The following is an 18,200-nucleotide window of genomic DNA, read 5'->3' as shown; positions in this document are numbered from 1 at the left end:
CTCCCACTTCAGTTCAATCTTCTCACAACAGAGTGAGATTTTTAATAAGCTCGACCTATTCATATCTTTTCTCTGCTTAAAATCTTTCTATAGCTCTCCACTGCTCATAAGTCCAATATCCTTTTTAAGACCTATGCGGCCCTACACAGCAGGCCTTGCACACATCCCCGGCCATCCTTCTTCTTACTTTCTGCTCTCCAACCATGATGTTTTGGTTTATTTTTTAAATTCTGTATTTCATTGAGTCTGAGAGGTCATTAATAGAACATGTCCTGATTTCTAGAATTAAAAAAAAAAAAAGTTTATTTATTTTGAGAGACAGAGAGACAGAGAGGGGAGGGGCAGAGAGAGAGAGGGAGAGAGAATCCCAAGCAGGCTCCACACTGTCAGCGCAGAGCCCAGTGCAGGGCTCAATATCACAACTGTGAGATCATGACCTGAGCCGATATCAAGAGTCAGATGCGTAACCAACTGAGCTACCCAGGTACCGATGGGAATTTTTAATGTTAAAAAAAAAAGAATCTTATTTACAATTGTTAAAAAACAGTCGTTCCTGCAGCTGGCCCTGCCCCTTCTAAACAGGGAGGTTTTTGCTACCACATCACTCTTTCTTTTGCCAGGAAACTCTTTCTCCCATCCTTCAACTCTCAGCTTATGTGTTACCTCCTCAGGGAAGCCCTTTCTGACCCCCACTATGGTCCCACCACAGGTTGGGACCCCGTTATACACCCTCATGCTACACTCTAGTTTTTCAAAACACTTGTCATGGTGTTAATGAAACAGCCTTTTGCATAGTAATGTGTTTAAAGTCTGTCCCCCCCTTACGGATTATGGACTCAGACCAGGAGATAACCATGCTATCGACAGCAGCTAACATTTATCCTTGCTTCATGTAATCGTCACAGCACAATAATAAGGCACTTCTATTACTACCCCTCTTAGAGACAGGAAAACAAGGCCATAGAGAGATACTCCTCAGGCCACATGACTACTAATTTGAACTCCTAGAATCTGATTTCAGATTCTGGTCTTTTAACCACTTTTATCCTATACTATATCTTGATGCCTAGTAGGTACTCGGTAAATATTTGTTGAATAAATAAAAAAGTCTTCAAAAAGACAAGAAGTATTGTAAGTATTAATTATTAATGGAAATCTAGAAATTAGGAGAAATAATAAGACTAAGGAGGCAGTTATTGATAAACTCAGAAACCATTTCAAATTCTAATCAAACATTGATCGCAAAGACCATGGCATCGTCTTATTCTATCCGGATGGTTGGCAACAATTTCCTCGCCACTCTACAAAGTACCTTATTCTTAACAGCACTTACTGTCATGGAATCCCTTCCTTTCTTCCTTCCTCCTTCCCTTGTTGCCTTCCTCCCTCCCTCCCTGCCTTCCTTCCTGTGTTTTTTACCCTCCTTCTTTCCTATTTCCCTTCTTCGATTTTCTTTCTTCCTCTCTCTCTTTCCCCTTCCTTGCTTCCTCACAAAATATTCACTGAGCGTCTATTACATACTAGGGGATATGTGGCACACAGGATACATATTGTGAATGGAACAGCACCATCCCTGCACTCAGAGAGTAAACAATGTACAGAAGGGAGATTTCCTACATAAGTAAAACCAACAAATATGTGATTATGGAATCGTGATCCCTGTTAAGAAGGAAATGGTTTGGTGATAGAGAATAGCAGGATAGAAAAGGTGAAGAACTCCCTTCAGAGGAGTAATTGGAGAAGTCAGACCTGATGAATGAGGAGTTAGCCACAAGTGAGTGGAAGAGTAACCCAGGGCAGGGGAGGCCCAGGAGCAGGACACAGCCTGGCACACTGAGTGGGTGACAGAAGTCAGGGCGGCCAGGCCTGTGACAAGCAAGGGCAGCCTTTATGACATGCGGAAGACCAAGGGGAGGTGTTGGGAGGCTCTTGGGCAAAAGAGTGGCATCATTACCATTTTTAAAGATTACACTCAATACTGGATGGATAACAATTAAGATTAGAGGGACGGAGAGGAGGGGAACGTTAGCAAAGACCAATAAAGGTGTACAAAGACAGAGAGGGCAGGCAGAGAGATTGCCTAGGGTGGAGAGTGGGAAATCATGGCTGTACGAAGGTGAGGTCCTCCTGGCAGACAGGGAGGAAGAGGCAGGGGTGTCTGTATTGCTAATTCCCCCCTCTCCTTGGTTTTGCCTTCTGTGCCCAGCACTCACTGGGCCTGGGCATCTTCTGGGTGCAGGGCTCCAAGGGTACAGAAGGGCCCAATACTGGCCTCATGCATAAATTAAGGCAAAGAAGAAGGAAACAACCAATGTCAGTCTGACTTTCAGTCAAGGTCTCCCCCCTCCATTAGCCCATACAACTAACTGCTGCTTGCCTCTCTATTAAGGGGTTGGGAATTTTCATTGTTAGTGAGGAACTTCCATTGGAAAATAAATCCAAACTCTAACAACATGGAAATCCTCATGAATTTTTATTTTTTATTTTTTTAATGTTTATTTATTTTTGAGAGAGAGAGCAAGCCGAGGAGGGGCAGAGAGAGAGGGAGACACAGAATCCAAAGCAGACTCCAGGCTCTGAGCTGTCAGCACAGAGCCCGATGAGGGGCTCAAACCCACGGACCGGGAGATCATGACCTAAGCCGAAGTCAGACACTTAACCGACTGAGCCACCCAGGCCCCCCTGGAAATCCTTATGAACAGGCTGGGGAAGAAAGGAAAGGGCTATTTACTGTACTGCTTTCCTTTAGTGCTCTACAGACTTCTCATCCTGCCGCCTTTTGACCCTGACAGTGATCCCCTAAGGTTACAGCCACTTTATGCTTGAGGAAGCCAAGACTGGGTGAGGTTAAATGACTTACTCAAGGTCATACAACCAGAAAAAATTGGAGGAAGAATGTGATCAGAAGCCATGTCTACTCTGATAAGGGAAGATTGAGAAGAAAAGACAAATAGACAAAGAAATGCAAACCCACGAAAGTCACAAAGTTACGAAGCTGAAGCAAGGAGGCCACGCTCAGGATGCAGTACATAGCCCCCTGAGGCCCATCTCGAGAGTAGCAGAGCAACGTGAAGCAAGCGTGAAGCGGGCTCCCTGGGGCTGATCACCCATAACAACAGGAACACATCTGAAGTGGGGCCTTGACGGAGTTTCCAACGAGATACTGGAAGCTCAAAAACGCTCCTCTGCGGCCTCAACATAAAACCTTCAGTGCTACAGTTTGCACACCTGAAGCCCAAATGATATGTCCAACAAAGTTCCCCTTAGGTTCCTAAACAGGCACCGTAATCCTGTATGCAAGCAGCACATCATTTTTAAGAACGACACCGCAAAGAGATTTTGATGACGTCTTATGTCAAATATTTGTTTTCATCCATATGATCATTAAAGCTTATAAGCCAGATAAATCGTGGGCTAGCTGTTGGGCCCAAACGGCATCGGCTTAATGAAATCAGGCAAAATGTTGGTTTACCAATAGCAATATGTTCACAAGAAAGTGCTCTTTGTTTTTCTTGCCCAGACTACATCTCCCTTTCCAACTAGTTGCATCTGACTGTGGCGCTTCAGTAAATAAGAATCGTTTCAAGAACACACTTCGAGAGCAATCAAACAGTTTGTATTTGAGACGACGCGGCCAGTTCAGCCGCATGTGTTGGTTTCTCTCGACATCAACCCTACTTCATTGCTTTGCCAGGAGCTTCGAACTCTTTATCTCCTAATTTTTCATGTCATTCTTTAAAAAAAGAAGAGAAAACATGCCCCTGAATACAACATTTTATCCAGCCCCATTCATTCTCTTATTGACCAAATCCATTGCATAGATTTTCTTTCTCTCTGATGTTACATGGCTATATAGGATGTGCTGGCAAGGAGACGCCCCCCCTTCAGTTCTGCCACAGAAAGAAAGCCCTAGAAAAGCGGGAAATCCATCTCAGCCAGACACACAATAGTGATGAGGCTCTGCAGCCATTTTTCTATGTTCCTTAAGAAATGTTAACGAATTCTTGTTGGTATCCGTGAAACACAGCAGTATCCGATAACCAACATAAAATGCTGGGCATTCATGGCTTGCCCGCGAGGTCTTTGCTTCTAGAAGTGGTGACATCTCAGACATTAGCTGCCTGAGTAGGACTGAGTGACAGCCTGAAACTAAGACGTTCAATTTTTTTGGATTGGAAACTAGTCACAAGACAACTTAGAGGGCAGTAGCGAATGCGGGTCATTCGTTAAGAAATGATGCATTCTGTGATTTTATTGAACGTGGCATCCAGATGGAACATCTGTTCCCGGGCCACACAGTAAAATGCACCCTTTTTGCCCTGACTGCTTGGAAGACAAGGGTCCTCCTGTTCCATACTGCCACCCCTCATTCTTTTCCTATGGGTTGTATTTCTTGATGATGTATCACTCTGCCGGAAGTGAGTAGTTAATCCAGCCAATGCACACCTTCACCCTATAAAAAGAGGACCGCATGCTGGAAGATCGCCAAGGTCATGGCCAATTCCACGGACAGCTGAAAACAGTTAAACTGACTTATACCACCCAGGCAGAAGACAAAATTTCCCTCTGGCTCAGAAATCTGAACTAGACCCAGGCATTCTCCCAGATTCTCCCTTTCTCCCAAATCAGGTGGCTCACATCTTCCTCACTTCCTCTAGGAGGGAAGGGTGTTTAGGAAAGAAAGATGGAGGCATTTGGTCAAAAGGATCAGAAATAATTCTACCATACAGTACAGCTGGCCAAGACCCCAAAGCATTGGCCCCTCCAGTTGTGTAGCATACAGTGTAGACCAGGGTGGATCATTTCTCTGAAGGTTGGGGTCATTCTTCACTGGCATGAGTGGAAATGCGGTTTGGGTTGCCTAGATTTCTTCCTCTATAAATACTTGTCTGCATCCCCGAGAAGTGCTGAGGTTTTAATAAATAAACAAAGTGGGAGTTATTGCATATACTCAGCCAAGCCTTGCTTGTGATCAGGCTGTACCAAATATGAACTCAGGCATTCCTGGAAATTTCAAGAATTGACTGTTTTGACTCTATGAATGCTGTTATCACATAGCTAAAAAACAAAAACCAAAAACCTGGAGGGGTCCTGGATGGCTTAGTCTGTTGATCATCTGACGCTTGATTTTGGCTGGGGTCAGGATCTCACTGTTGTGGGATCGGCCCCACATCAGGCTCTGCCCTGGGAGGGTGAAACCTGATTGGGATTTTCTGTCTCTCTTTCTGCACCCCCCCTCAAAATAAATAAATAAACATTTGAAACAAAAACCTGGAGACAAACATCTTTAAATGTAAATACATAGTGAAGGCATCTGAATCTTTGCTATGTCAGGCCAACTTTAGCACGCTGGTACAGAATTAATAACCAAAATGTTACGATTATGCTCATGTGCATGAATGCTGCAATGTTGCTACTTTTTGCACTGGGGTGCTATGCTGACCCTGGTCTTTGGATTCCATTAAAGCCTGTGGTCAGCACAGAGGAGGCACTCAGTAAGTACCTGCTGGATAGACATGGCCAGGGTAGGCGTGGCCATTGCTGCCTGCCCTGGACTCTGCAGGTTAGAACCCCTGTCTGTGTATCTTCAAGGCCACTCTGGCTCTGCTTTTCCTCACACTGACTCTGTTCCTCCAGGTGGCTGACTGTAGAGATAACTCCATGCAGTGCACCTGCTACACAAGGGAAATACAATGTGCTTTTCTGCTTATGGCAGCTTCTGAACTTCTGAGAAGGAGCCATTGTTCCACTACCATCGGGCTTGGCGTTTCTCTTTCAGTCCTGAGACATGAATATCTTTTGGGAAATTAATGAGCCAAGGAGACTGCAATACAAGGGCGCCTGGGTGGCTTAGTTGGTTAAGTGTCCGACTCTTGATTTCGGCTCAGGTCATGATCTCACGGTTCACGAGTTCGAGCCTTGTGTCGGGGTCTGGGCTGACAGTGTGGATCCTGCTTGGGATTCTCTCTCTCCCTCTCTCTCTGTCCTTCCCCTGCGCACTCTCTCTCTCTCTCTCTAAATAAATAAACTGAAAAAAATTTAAGGAGACTGCAATTTAAGACCTTAAAAATGATAATATTTCTTTTCCTTGAATGGCAGATTGAGCCCAGATCAAAATGCAGATTGGTACATCTGAGCACATGTGAGGGGACCTCCAGAAAACAATGAGGATGAAAATTGTCAGCCACGGTTCAGACCAGTTGGGTCTCCATGAACTTAAATCAGTTTCCTGATTTTCCATTTCAAACTCTGGCACAGTGTTTACCTACCCTAGTCTCCAGGAGACAAGGGACCAGAAAGATTACTACGATAAAATAGCTTTGGTGACACAGTCTGTTACCCTGTGAGACTTCTCAGGACCTTGACTATCATAATTAAAAGAAGGAACATGTTTTTTAAATCTAAGCACCAATGGAAAACAAGGGTACATATGTATACCATTTACTTCTACTTTTCAAGCGACAAAATATCAAATACGTATGGAGCACCTACCCTGTGCAAGACATCTTGCTTTCAGAAGAAGCTGGCTACATGGCTGTCCAGAAAATCACCAGACTAATCCCCTAAGTCTGGATGCTTGAGCTCTATTGAAGCTTGCTAGGTCACCTAAGCAGGAACGGGCACGGGGATAGGCAGATATTTTTACATCATTGTTTAGAAGCCACAAAACTTAAGAGATCTTACCATCTATGAGACTAAAATTTAAATTAAATCGTAAGTAGCTTTGCTTTTATTAAAATTAAAGATCTTAGGATAATTCTGTGAAATAACATGAATTACATTATGGCAAAATGAGCTTGTAATTTCCTAATAAATGCGATGTTCTCTCCAGAACCTATATACATACCATGTGGAGGGCGGGGGGCAAAAGAAGAGGTCCTTGGTAGCAGAAAGGCTGTTGACCCCTAGGTGACTTCTAAGGATCTCCCTGGTTCTAAAATTTCCCAAGTCCTGATAATAAGGGGAATAATAGAATGCATGTTTATATATAACTGTAATATTTTATATACAATTTTTGTGGAGGCTGTTTGTCCTGCAGACAGAAGCTGCCTGCACTGGTACAGCCCAGAGGAGCCTCCTCAAAAGCAACAAGAGGATGGTGTAAAATATAAGCTTTCTCTCCCTGCCTGCCCCGGAAGAGGCCACATGCTTTCCGGCTCTGGCAGGGACACAGCAGTTCTGATCTGGTCCGTTTCCCTTCTCCTTTCTGTGCCAGTCCTGTTTGGTCCAGAATAGCACCCGGCCCCTCCACCAGAGCGAAAGCACACACCCCAGGCCTGGAAAATCAGATGCTCCCTTTGCTGGCCGTGGTGGTGGCTTCAGAAGGCACAAAACCTGGCTTTCCAGAGCGCTTGCTTTTACTTTTGCCCAGAAATGCCAGGAAACTGCTTTGTATTTCTGTGAGATCAGCAGCTCCATTGTCTACAGCGGCTCTCAGGGCCTTAGTAGAGACCAGCCAGCAGAGGAATGAGGCAAGGCATCCTGGGCCACTTGTGACACCTAGTGGGCTCAGGAGGCGGGTCCTATGGGGGCCTTCTGAGCGCTGGGTCTGAGCAGCCCTCTTCTGAACCACCCTAACTGCAGGCTCTGGCTCTGGGGAAAGGCCCCATTTCCTTACTCAGAATCCAGGTCTTAGGATAAACTTTACATAAGGTTTATTACCAGGAATCGTTAAAAAACAAAACATACCTGTATATATTTCAATACATACATGTGCATACATGTTTATATGTCCATACATACACAACATATAGTATATGTATGTCCGAGCATATGTACACATATATAATACATACATATATATATTTTTAAGTATAACTTCTCCAAAAATGACTAATCATCCACCAGTAGCTCAAGACAGTGCATTTCTGTGTGTGTGTGTGTGTGTGCCTTTTAAATAATATCTATAACCATTTTAATTACTTTATCGGAGATAAAGGCTACAACCAGAAAGCAATTAATAAGCGATGCCTAATAAGTGAAAGAGATACCACAAAATCAACGCACTGATGAAAAGACCACACACTTGCTTCCTGAAGCAGAAACGTCAGGCCTGCAATCCCAAACCTGAAGCAAGGCTGCCGGGTCCCCACCACAAGCCATCCCCTCCTCCTTCCTAAAGGGGAAAAAAGCCCCTCTGGCTGGGGCCTATCCTCCTGCATGAATCAGGGAGCACTCCCGCCCGGGAAGTCTTCATCACGTGGGACACAGGGGCAGGAGCCTGGGTCATAGGTACCACCGCCGAGGTTCTGGAACACACAGATCTATGGTCACCTCACTTTGCAACTTCTCATTATATGAAATAATAAATTTTCCATACCCTTTAAAGCAGTCCAACCAGAGTTGTATCTTATTTGCAGCCAAAATAATCATAAGTATGACAACGCCGATTTACTGTTATGTGCTGGACAGTTTTATTAAGCTGGACTCCCTACTTTCCAAACCTAAAACGTATTCCAGTAGTAAATTAGATAGGAGGAAACAGAGTGCTTCTTACATACGTGGTTCCAAAAACAGAAAGTGACAGCTGATGGCCTGGAAGCAAGGAAATAGACTAAATTGTAAAATGAAGAGCAGAAACAAGAAGTTAAAAATGCAAAAGTGTGTCAGAGCAGAGAATGCCACACACTCAAAAGCCTATAAAAGCATCATTTTCTTAAAAGATCAATATTGAAAGAATCTGTTTGGAAAAAATTCCATCTAAACCAACATTTCTTTTTAAGTTTTTCTGCTTAAGGGTTGAATCAAACTTATCTGGAAAAAGAAAAGAGCTAGTTAGAACCACTAATTCACTGAGAATTTTACACATTTTAGATTTTACCCTACATATGCCAGAAAGCATTGTTCTGAGCCACTAGGAACTCAGAGGCCACATAATAAATAGTGACTAGGTTCCAATGAAAGTTCACAGAAGCCCATTTGACCCCAAATGGGAACTGTAGTGGCAGGGATTGGGACACAGCGTCTACCCATTAGAAGGTGAAATGTTATCCCGCAGAACGGACCCAGGTCATCTGGCTTGGACCAAGGAAGTACTTCTTAAAACTATGCTACTGGGAGTATGCTGCCCCGTTAGCTGCCTGCCCATCTCTGGGCAATGCAAACTGAGGCTGGCTGGCAGCCTGGGCTGGAGAACAGATACCATATCAGGTGGGAAGCTGGATCTTTAAGATCTCCAATTCTGTTTTCAATTTTCCCATGGCCTTTTGAGCTCTGAGGACTCAGAGAGGTTATGAATGGTGGCTGTTCTGTCCCTATAATTTTCTCAGTCAGCACAGACCTCCATCAGTGAAGCACCTGACACCAGGCACGGTTCCACAGGGGGTCCCTCCTCGCGGTGTCACTGCTGGTGCCAGTCTCCTCACCGCCCATCCTACTGCTGTCTAAAATCCCCAAGCAAAGGATCAAAGATGTCACCACTTGTGACAGCAGGAGTGGGCAGGACACCTTGATGGCCATGGTGGGGTGATGAGATGTGTACACAATTACTAGCTCCTCTGGCATAGTCTTGGAGCTTGACTCTGATGTCTTCCCTTCTCCAAAACCTGGGTCAGCTATACCTCTGTCCATGAAGACTTCTCTAAGAGTCTTCCTGGTTGAAAGAACATTTCAGCAGGTTCTTACATCTCTTGTCTAGTACCTCTTCCACTCTGCATTATATTATAGTTATTTGTGGGCAGATCTTATCTCCCCTACTAGGCCGTAAGATCCTATAACCAGGATCCATGAAATCCAGAAGAAATTAGCTCTCTCTCCATCTAGGAGCTGACAGTTTGGCTGAAGCAATTGGACAACTGCCCCAAGGATGGGTTTTGAAAGTAGCAGCTTTCATTCAACGCTAATTCATTCATTCATAAGCAGCAGGCATGTACAGGGTGTCTGATGTGTGTCGATTGTGTGTTGGACATTGAATTGGATTCTTGAGGAGGGCATAAGGTGAACAAATGTTATACAAAGACTTTACCCTCTAGAACCCACCATCTAATAACGGAGGCCGTCACCTTCTCTGATCCTCAACATCAACTCAGAGGCAGAACTTGGAATCAGGACATGGCTGGTCACCCGAAAGAGATGTAACTCTATAACTGATCACCTGGAGAAAGAGCGGCAAATTGCTATTTTATTCCACTTGACTTCGGACATTCCAACAAGTCTGAGGGTATGCTGACTTTATCTAAGTCTATAGAAATAAGGTAAGGACAAACCACAGGAAGTGTCATTGTCCCGGCCCATGGAGGGATTGGAGAGAGAAGGCTGGCACTAGAGGTGTAGGTAGAAAGTATGAGGAAAAGCAGACAGTGTGCTTTATCTTACAGAGGACATGAACACAGAGTGTGGGGCCAAGCTGCCCAGCTCGGAATCCCAGTTTGGCCATTTACTAGCTGTGTGACCTTGGACAGTTGCTTAACCTTTCTGTGTCTGTTTCCTCACTTGTGAAATGGGAATAGTGACAATACCTTTCTCATACAGTTATGGTGAGGATTTAGAGAGTTAATGCAGGTAATGGGTTCAGAACGGTGTCAATAGTGTGAGTTGTTACATTATTACGATGACTGTGATGACTGCGCTGTAGCCTGGCCTGAGAGCAGCTCAGAATCTGGGCGGGACAATCTCACCTCTACCAGTAAGGTCAGTCTCTTCACTGTGGAGACACAAAGCCAGGTTATCAGCTCCCATGACCAACACTTCCCAGAGAATGTCAGCTGTTAACCCGGGGAGTAAATGAATTTCCAGATCCCTCCAGTCTCAGCAGAAAGGCTTCACCAGACACTTGCATGTAATATTCCCAATGGAGCAGAAAATGTGGAGATCCTCCTCCTGGACATTCTCTCTTGCCTCGGTGTAAGTGTAGTTATCCAAAGAAGACTCTCACAGTGACATCCCTCCGTCCCCAAACACCTCAAGACTACAGCCAGTCTTCATTGGTTAGGTGTTAGTTATGGCCCTCATCCCTGGACCTGAGTCCCCGCATCAGCCTTCTGATGGCTTTTAGTCCATATTTCCCTGCGAATTCCACGATCCTCATAAAACCCAGACTTACTTTGTCATTGTGTCATTTCTCTGCTCAACTGTGTCCAGTGAGGAGATACAGATGAAAACAAAAATGGCATAGAATTGACCTGCCATCAGGATAATGATTAGAATTGAATTCTGATAATATCAAGTACGAAAGGTAGAGTCCGGGGAAAGGACATTTTCACACATGCTGCTGGGGCTATCCATTAGTACCGTCATTTAGGAAGGCCACCGGGCAGTGTGGGCTATTGAAAATACACATACTCTCTGACCCAGCAACTACAAGTCTCCAAGTTTACCTGAGGGACTTCCTGTGAGAATGAAGGAAGCATATCAAGGACTTTCATTAAGTCTCGTCCTTTGGAATAGAGAAAAAACTCAGAGGAGCTAAATGCTCATCAATAGGGAAATGGCTAAACTGTGACATATTCTGGAATACTGGAATACTATGTACCGGAATACTATGCAGCATGAAAAACATGAGATGTCTCTAGATTTACTGGTATAGAAAGATGTTACAGTATGTTACGGGATAAACCATGCCCTGCCCCCCAAATTGGACTGTTGAAGATCCAACTGCTAGCACCTCAGAATGTGACTGTATTTGGAGATGGGGCCTTTAAAAGATGTAAATAAGGTAAAACAAGGTCTTTAGGGTAAGTCCTAATCCAATATGACTGGTATCCTTGTAAAAAGAGATTAAGACACAGACGCACAGAGGGAAGTCCATGTGAAGATAACAGGGAGAATGCAGGCATCTACAAGACGAGGAGAGAGGTCTCATAAGACACCAACCCTCCCAATACCTTGATTTTGGATTTCTAGCTTCCAGAATTGTGAGAAAACACATTTCTATTGCTTAAGCCACCCAGTTTGGTTTGTTGTTGCAGGAGTTGGATTAGCAAACTAATACATAATATTAGATATTTTCTATGGGTATGGATAGATGTGGGTAATATCTAGAAAATAGAATGGAAAAGGGTCCACCCTACTCTGATAACAATGGTTACCTTTGGGAAAAGTTGGGATTGAGATTGGGAGTAGTGGTTAAACAGATTGTAGCCTTAAAAATAAGGTTTTGATTTTTACAATGAGAAAGCACTCATATATTATTTGTGCATCAGTTAAAAAAAAAAACCCTCTTTCACGGCACTCCATTAAATACAGTATGCAATATATTTCACGCCCTAGATGCAACAGTCTTTAGAACTTCCTTCCATGCCCACTCCCATCCCCCACCCCTCGCTCACCTGTTTGCCACACCAGACTATCCCATCCCTCTGAAGCCTCTGTGCCTCTTTCTATCCCATCTGCTTAGAATGCCTTCTCTACCTTTTTAAGCCTGGCTTATTTTCACCCTTCAGAACCTAGCTCCAATGTCACCCACTTTATAAATACGTCGACAAAAGTCTTACTCATCAGATTTTCCAGAGCTATACGTCTCTGTTCTTATTCGTGTGTTTGCAGCACCTATCAGTGCTTATAGGCAAAGGCTCAATAAATGGTTCTAAATTCACAGATGATAGGAATGTTTTCTGGCAGGTTGTTTTTTCAATCCAGGGTATTTCAAAGGCACAGCATTTCATTCTGTGTGTGTTAACAGACTCTCTAGAGACTAACACTGCAATCATGACATGAGCGAGGTCCAGCCTTTAACTGTTTCTTTAATACAACAGGGATAACTAGATTTCTGCGCCAGCCAAGCCCCATTTGCTTTCAATTCTAGTGAAATCAGCTGAGAATGTATTGCAATTTATTTTATTCAAGTTCTGTGCCCATAAAGTTCTGCAATTACTTAACCCACAATAGGCCCAAATCAAAAATGCTTATTGACCTCTGACTTGGAGGCTCTGATAATGCAGGTCTTACCTCTTCATCGGCTTGGGCGAACATTCTCTCTCCAGATTGGAGGATGTGTGTTTCACATGCATTGCATTGTAGGAAGTGTGAGTATAGTCATTTTCATCACTGTAGTCTGGACCAAGTAACGTCCGGGCCCACGTTCCCATGTCATAAGGAGGAAGGGTTCCTCCAAATTCAGAGGGCAAAAATTCAGGGTGGATTAGCTGGTGAAGGCTGTTTAGATTATTTCCATGCAGGAAAATCTGCAAAGGAAAAAACAACTATCAACAAAAAACCCCCCAAACCTACGAGCCACTATTTAGCCTAAAACACAATTTAGCGATGACAAATTGGATGTGCTGCTGGTGATCATGGTGTTTAAAGAGGCATTCAATTTTGTGTCTGCAGCTTAATCTTTGTAAAATGTTAATTTATTGCTCAGAAAAGGGGCTGAATTAATAGTCCTTAAAAAATGAAGTTTATGAACAAATTGGGTCTTATTTGGCCATGGCCCAAATTTACACATACAGTAATCTCCTAATTATCCCTGCTGATAAAAAGGCTATGACGTAGACCACACAAACCCCCAATCACGCTTCACATGCATCCCCACATTGTTCTCTTCCTTCCACTCCCTCCCCCCCCCAGTGCTTTCTGCCCTCTGTACCCCGCCCCCATCTCACCATCCTTCCCAAACCTTCACCAAGTGGCAGCCTCTTCCTCATTCTGTCCCAGAGGCACCCGCACACTCTGGTTCTCCTCCTCGCTTCCCCCAATTAACTAGTATCTGCTGACTCCTATTTTCTCTGATCTGTTCATTTATGTCTTGCGTCCCCACAGGAAGAGAAGAATCCTCGGGAAAAGGGGTGATGTTTTCTTACTCTCTTAATACGTTCCTAGCTCCCAGGGTGGTGTGGACACGAGGTAAAAAAAAAAGCCTTATCAATTCTTAGGCAGTGGAACTGAAAACTGTGGCCTGAGAATTTATGGGTATTTTTGCAGCCATCTTCCATTTGTGTGTGGATTGAGGGCTGACACCCACATAAATTTGCGTCTTCTGAACATATAGTGGATGGTGATGGAAACTGGCCGAGCAGGGGAGAAAACATCCCCAGATCCCAATTATTTTCAGACAAGTCCACAAAGTGGATAAGCCACTAGTTGATAATTACCATTTCCTACAATTTAGGAATTGACTCCCGAAAGTCTACTCAAAGCGCACCTGTGGAGTGATCTCGGTTCCCACACTTCGTGTTGCAAACTCAATGCACATGAGTTAGGCAAGTGTAGGACCACTGATTATATTCACCTAGGTGTACGCATGCATACCAGTTAGCCTTTCTGTAATATAAAGGTGACTTTTAAAATATTTAAATATAGCATAATATACCATAAAAGTATTATCAATTATGCCATATACTATATTAAAATATACCACGTAACGGACACATACACTTACTACCTTGCTCTGTTACATTGATTTCAATTTATGATATAATGGCATCATTTAGAAAGGAAAGGGACAAGAAGCTAAGTGCTAAGATTCTTCAGAAGAATATGGTAGCACTTCAGAAAACAATATACATTTTCGGACAGTGGATTTCAATTTTAATAAGAATGATGGTTTTTGAAGAAATTCCCATGTTCTGGCTTTTGCAAAACACTTTTCAGGAGGAGCTAAAGTATCTGAAGCATGGAAAAGCAGAGCTAAATATTAGCTCTGGTTTTTAGAGCAAATATTTGTACCCACCCACCTAACACCTCCAGTTATTTTGTTTGTTTGTTTTTGAATTCTTTATACTTTCAATTTTATTTGTGATATTCATTTGTTTGTTTCAAGTTTTTAAAATTAAATTCCAGTTAGTTATCATATAGTGTAATATTAGTTTCAGGAGTAGAATTTAGCGATTCATCACTTACATACAACCCTCAGAGCTTATCACAAGTGCCCTCCTTAATACCCACACCCACTTAGCCCATCCCTCACCCACCTCCCCTCCAGTAACCCTAGCATTTGTTCTCTACAGTTAAAAGTCTGTTGGGGTGCCTGGGTGGCTCAGTTGGTTAAGCGTCCGACTCTTGATTTGGGCTCAGGTCATGATCTCACAGTTCATGAGACGGAGCCCTGAGTCGGGCTCTGTGTTGACAGAGCAAAGCCTGCCTGGGATCCTCTGTCCCTCTGTCTCTGCCCCTCCCCTGTGTACGCGTGCACTCTATCTCTCAAAATAAATAAATAAACATTTAAAAAAGGAGTCTGTTTTATAGTTTTCCTCTCACTCCTTTTCCCCATCCTCATCTGTTTTATTTCTTAAATTCCACATCCAAGTGAAATCATATGGTATTTGTCCTTCTCCTGACTGACTTATTTAGCGTAGCGTTATACACTCTAGCTCCATTCACGTCATTGCAAATGGCAAGATTCCATTCTTTTTACGGCTGAGAAATATTCCATTGTATATATATACCACAACTCCTGTATCCATTCATTAATCGATGGACATTTGGGCTCTTCCCATAATTTGGCTATTGTCGATACTGCTGCTATAAACATCGGGGTGCACGAGTCCCTTCGAATCGGTATTTTTGTATCCTTTGGGTAAATACCTAGCAGTGCAATTGCTATATCGTAGTTCTATTCTTAACTTTTTGAGGAACCTCCATACTGTTTCCCAGAGTGGCCACACCAGTTTGCTTTCCCACCGATAGCCAACGCCTCCAGTTCTGAAAGGGCAAATGAGTGCTGTGGAAACTGGCCGTCTCTCCTGCAGTGCTATGGGATGGAAGAACTCAGCAGATAGGAGGCTGGATTCTTCACCTGTCAGATTCTGTTCTGTGCCCAGAGTTCCAGAAACTCCCTTCTATGCCCTGAGCCCTAGTTAGCAAAAAGCTTCCAAAGGTCCCTGTCTCCTTAGGCTGGTGAGTTCTAGTTCTTAGTTCCATGCTTATTTGGGGACAGGAGAATTACCCCTCCCTGCTGTACTATTTCCTAAGGATCTGGAAGCATCTGAGGTCTAGGAGTTGGGGATAACACAGAGTGTGTATGTGGGTGTGTATGTAGGGGGGTTCCTCACATGATCATTCCCCCTGAATTCTCAGGCTCTTCCCCAGAACGGGTTCCTCTGGGTATAGGGGCATACGTAAGGTGCCATAAGACTGACCCTGGCCAGATTCCCTTGAGAGGTGGTGCACCTGACCCAGGAGGTAGCTGAAATCAAAAAGTTTAAAAGAACGGGAGCTAAATGATGAAGAGAATGAAAGTCACTGAGTCTCTACCACATCAGTGGCCTTATGCTACCTGCTTTCACATGCTGCTTCATTAAATTACCCAATTACCCAGTAGCTCTGTGATATGGGTGTTTGTTTCTCTGTCTTATAAATGAGGAAACTGAGATTCAGAGGGAGTGCAGAAACAATGTTCAGTCTCTCAGCTAATCAGAATGCCATGAAAAGCCCCAGCCCTGATCGAAGGTGCTGGCCTCCCAAATGTCATCAGCCGATGCAATTAAGACTTTAAAAGCCTTCCTCCTCAGAGCATTATTATTTCTCGTGAAGAATGCTTTCCCAGCCTCAAAGGTGACGGAGCTGGCAGCTATGACCCAAGAGCCATGGGGGAGAAAAACAAATGGTAAACATTCTTCATCAGGATAATACATTTGCAGGACAAAATGCTAGCTCTTAAAATATCCCACGAACGGGAAGCTGCTTGACCCCGTATCTCCCTCGAGCACTTACAGTAAAATGGGCATCTGGTATTTGCATGCCTTCAAAGTTTCCTTTGGTTGGTCGCTGGGACTCTGAAAATAACCCAGTTCTACTAAATTATTGATTAAATCCAGGCCATTTGCAAACTCCAGCTGAGGCTCAAAGGCTCAGGGAGTGCAGAAAAGCAGAAGACCCACAGTGAAAACTTAGGAGAGACGGAGAGAGAAAGAGAGAGAAGGGAAGCAGAGAGATTGAAAGGAGGGTCCGGTCACTGTCCCTCTGCACCCCCCATTGGGTGTTTGTTTGCATTACCCGCTTCCTGGTCTTGTCTTTAAGGAATGGCTTGATGAGCGTGTACAGGGCATGAATGTACCAGGGCTGGTTGACGAAATGGACTCCTCCGAAGCGGGCAGGAAAGCTGTCCTGGGGCGGAAAGAGAGAAATGCACACCAGTTAGCACACATTTCAGATTGGACTGGGCCCGCAGGACCACAGCCCCGGGAGCAACCTACTTCTCTCTGACTGAAGCACCAGCTAGTGGTAGGAAAGAAAGAAAGCACACACACTTCCTAGCTGGTAACATCTCCTCTATTCCCCTTGCCTCCTTCCTCCCCTCTGACTCCAAAACTTAAAAATTGTGCCTCCGTGCCAGCCCTGTCTTCCCCAAGTCGCAGTGATAGGACCTCTGACGTGGCACGGGAGCATGTGTGAACCAGGTAGTGAGGGAGTCGGGATTCTTCCACATGTCAGACGAGCTCTGAGTATATACCCTCTACCCTCATTCTTGCGCCCCCCCCCCACCGTTTCCAGTGGCATTATCATGACAGCAGGTGAACTCCCTGGGAGTAGGAAGGGATTGGAAAAGGATTTCAAAGTTGCTGAAGAGAAGGAGCTTTCTGGAATGCTCCAGAAATGTCACCCCAACGTATGACAGCATTTGCTGGCAACTATTCCACAGATTCCAGAGCTAGTTCCTTCTTTCGTCTCAGGACCCACATGGGAGGGCCCAGGGAGAAGACACTTGTGGACTGATGGACTAGTTGATTCCCCTAACTGAGGAAATATGGGCCTCCGCTTCTGCACATCAATATATTCTGTATACATTAGGAAATGAGAGCATCTTTTAAATGCTTCCAATGTTAGAATACAGCTCAGGGCACGGCCTCATCTTTTAGAAAAACCGAGAAGCTATTCTCCATCCTAATTAGACCCACAAAATAAGGGGCCTTGACCATGAAGTCTGAGCTAGTCCCACGGCACCAGGACCCGAATCCCGATGCAGAGCTTCTGCAGATTACACTGCATTCATCTTGATTAATGGAATTAAAAAAAAAAAAAAGAAGGAACACCTGAAGCAATTTGAATTGCCAAGTGTGCTGCCAATCAATTTCATCGCAACAAGCATCTTTGTAAAATGTAAGCAAGAAGAGAGGAAAGCGGAAGGAGCCTGGCCGCCTGAGCTAACAGTTCAGGCAGCAAGCTGATCCCTGAGGGTGTATGAAATGCCTTGCCTGAGTCTTTTTTAGTAACAAGGCAAGAGGGTTATTAACTTTTCTTCAGAGCCCTGTGAGTCTGCAAGATCCCTGGGAATCTTCCACACCGAGACCTAGTTCCCAATGTAAGTACACGAACTGTACGTG

At 44.2% G+C, this 18,200-nt stretch overlaps 1 protein-coding gene across 1 annotated transcript in view; it reads right to left on the bottom strand.

Annotated features, from left to right (window-relative positions):
- The window catches only part of CLVS1 (clavesin 1), a 160,501-nt gene that overhangs the window by 17,213 nt on the left and 125,088 nt on the right, over positions 1 to 18,200 (bottom strand). Inside the window, exons 3-4 of the mRNA XM_007085004.3 lie at positions 16,873 to 16,983; positions 12,886 to 13,121 (exon numbers count right to left, since the gene is read on the bottom strand). Coding sequence (XP_007085066.1) covers positions 12,886 to 13,121; positions 16,873 to 16,983 — 347 coding nt within the window. The remainder of the gene's footprint in view (positions 1 to 12,885; positions 13,122 to 16,872; positions 16,984 to 18,200) is intronic.

Source organism: Panthera tigris, chromosome F2 (genome assembly GCF_018350195.1).
Source record: "Panthera tigris isolate Pti1 chromosome F2, P.tigris_Pti1_mat1.1, whole genome shotgun sequence".
NCBI lineage: Eukaryota > Metazoa > Chordata > Mammalia > Carnivora > Felidae > Panthera > Panthera tigris.
The sequence above is the reverse complement of the archived record's forward strand: the minus strand, read 5'-3'. Positions and strand labels throughout refer to the sequence as shown.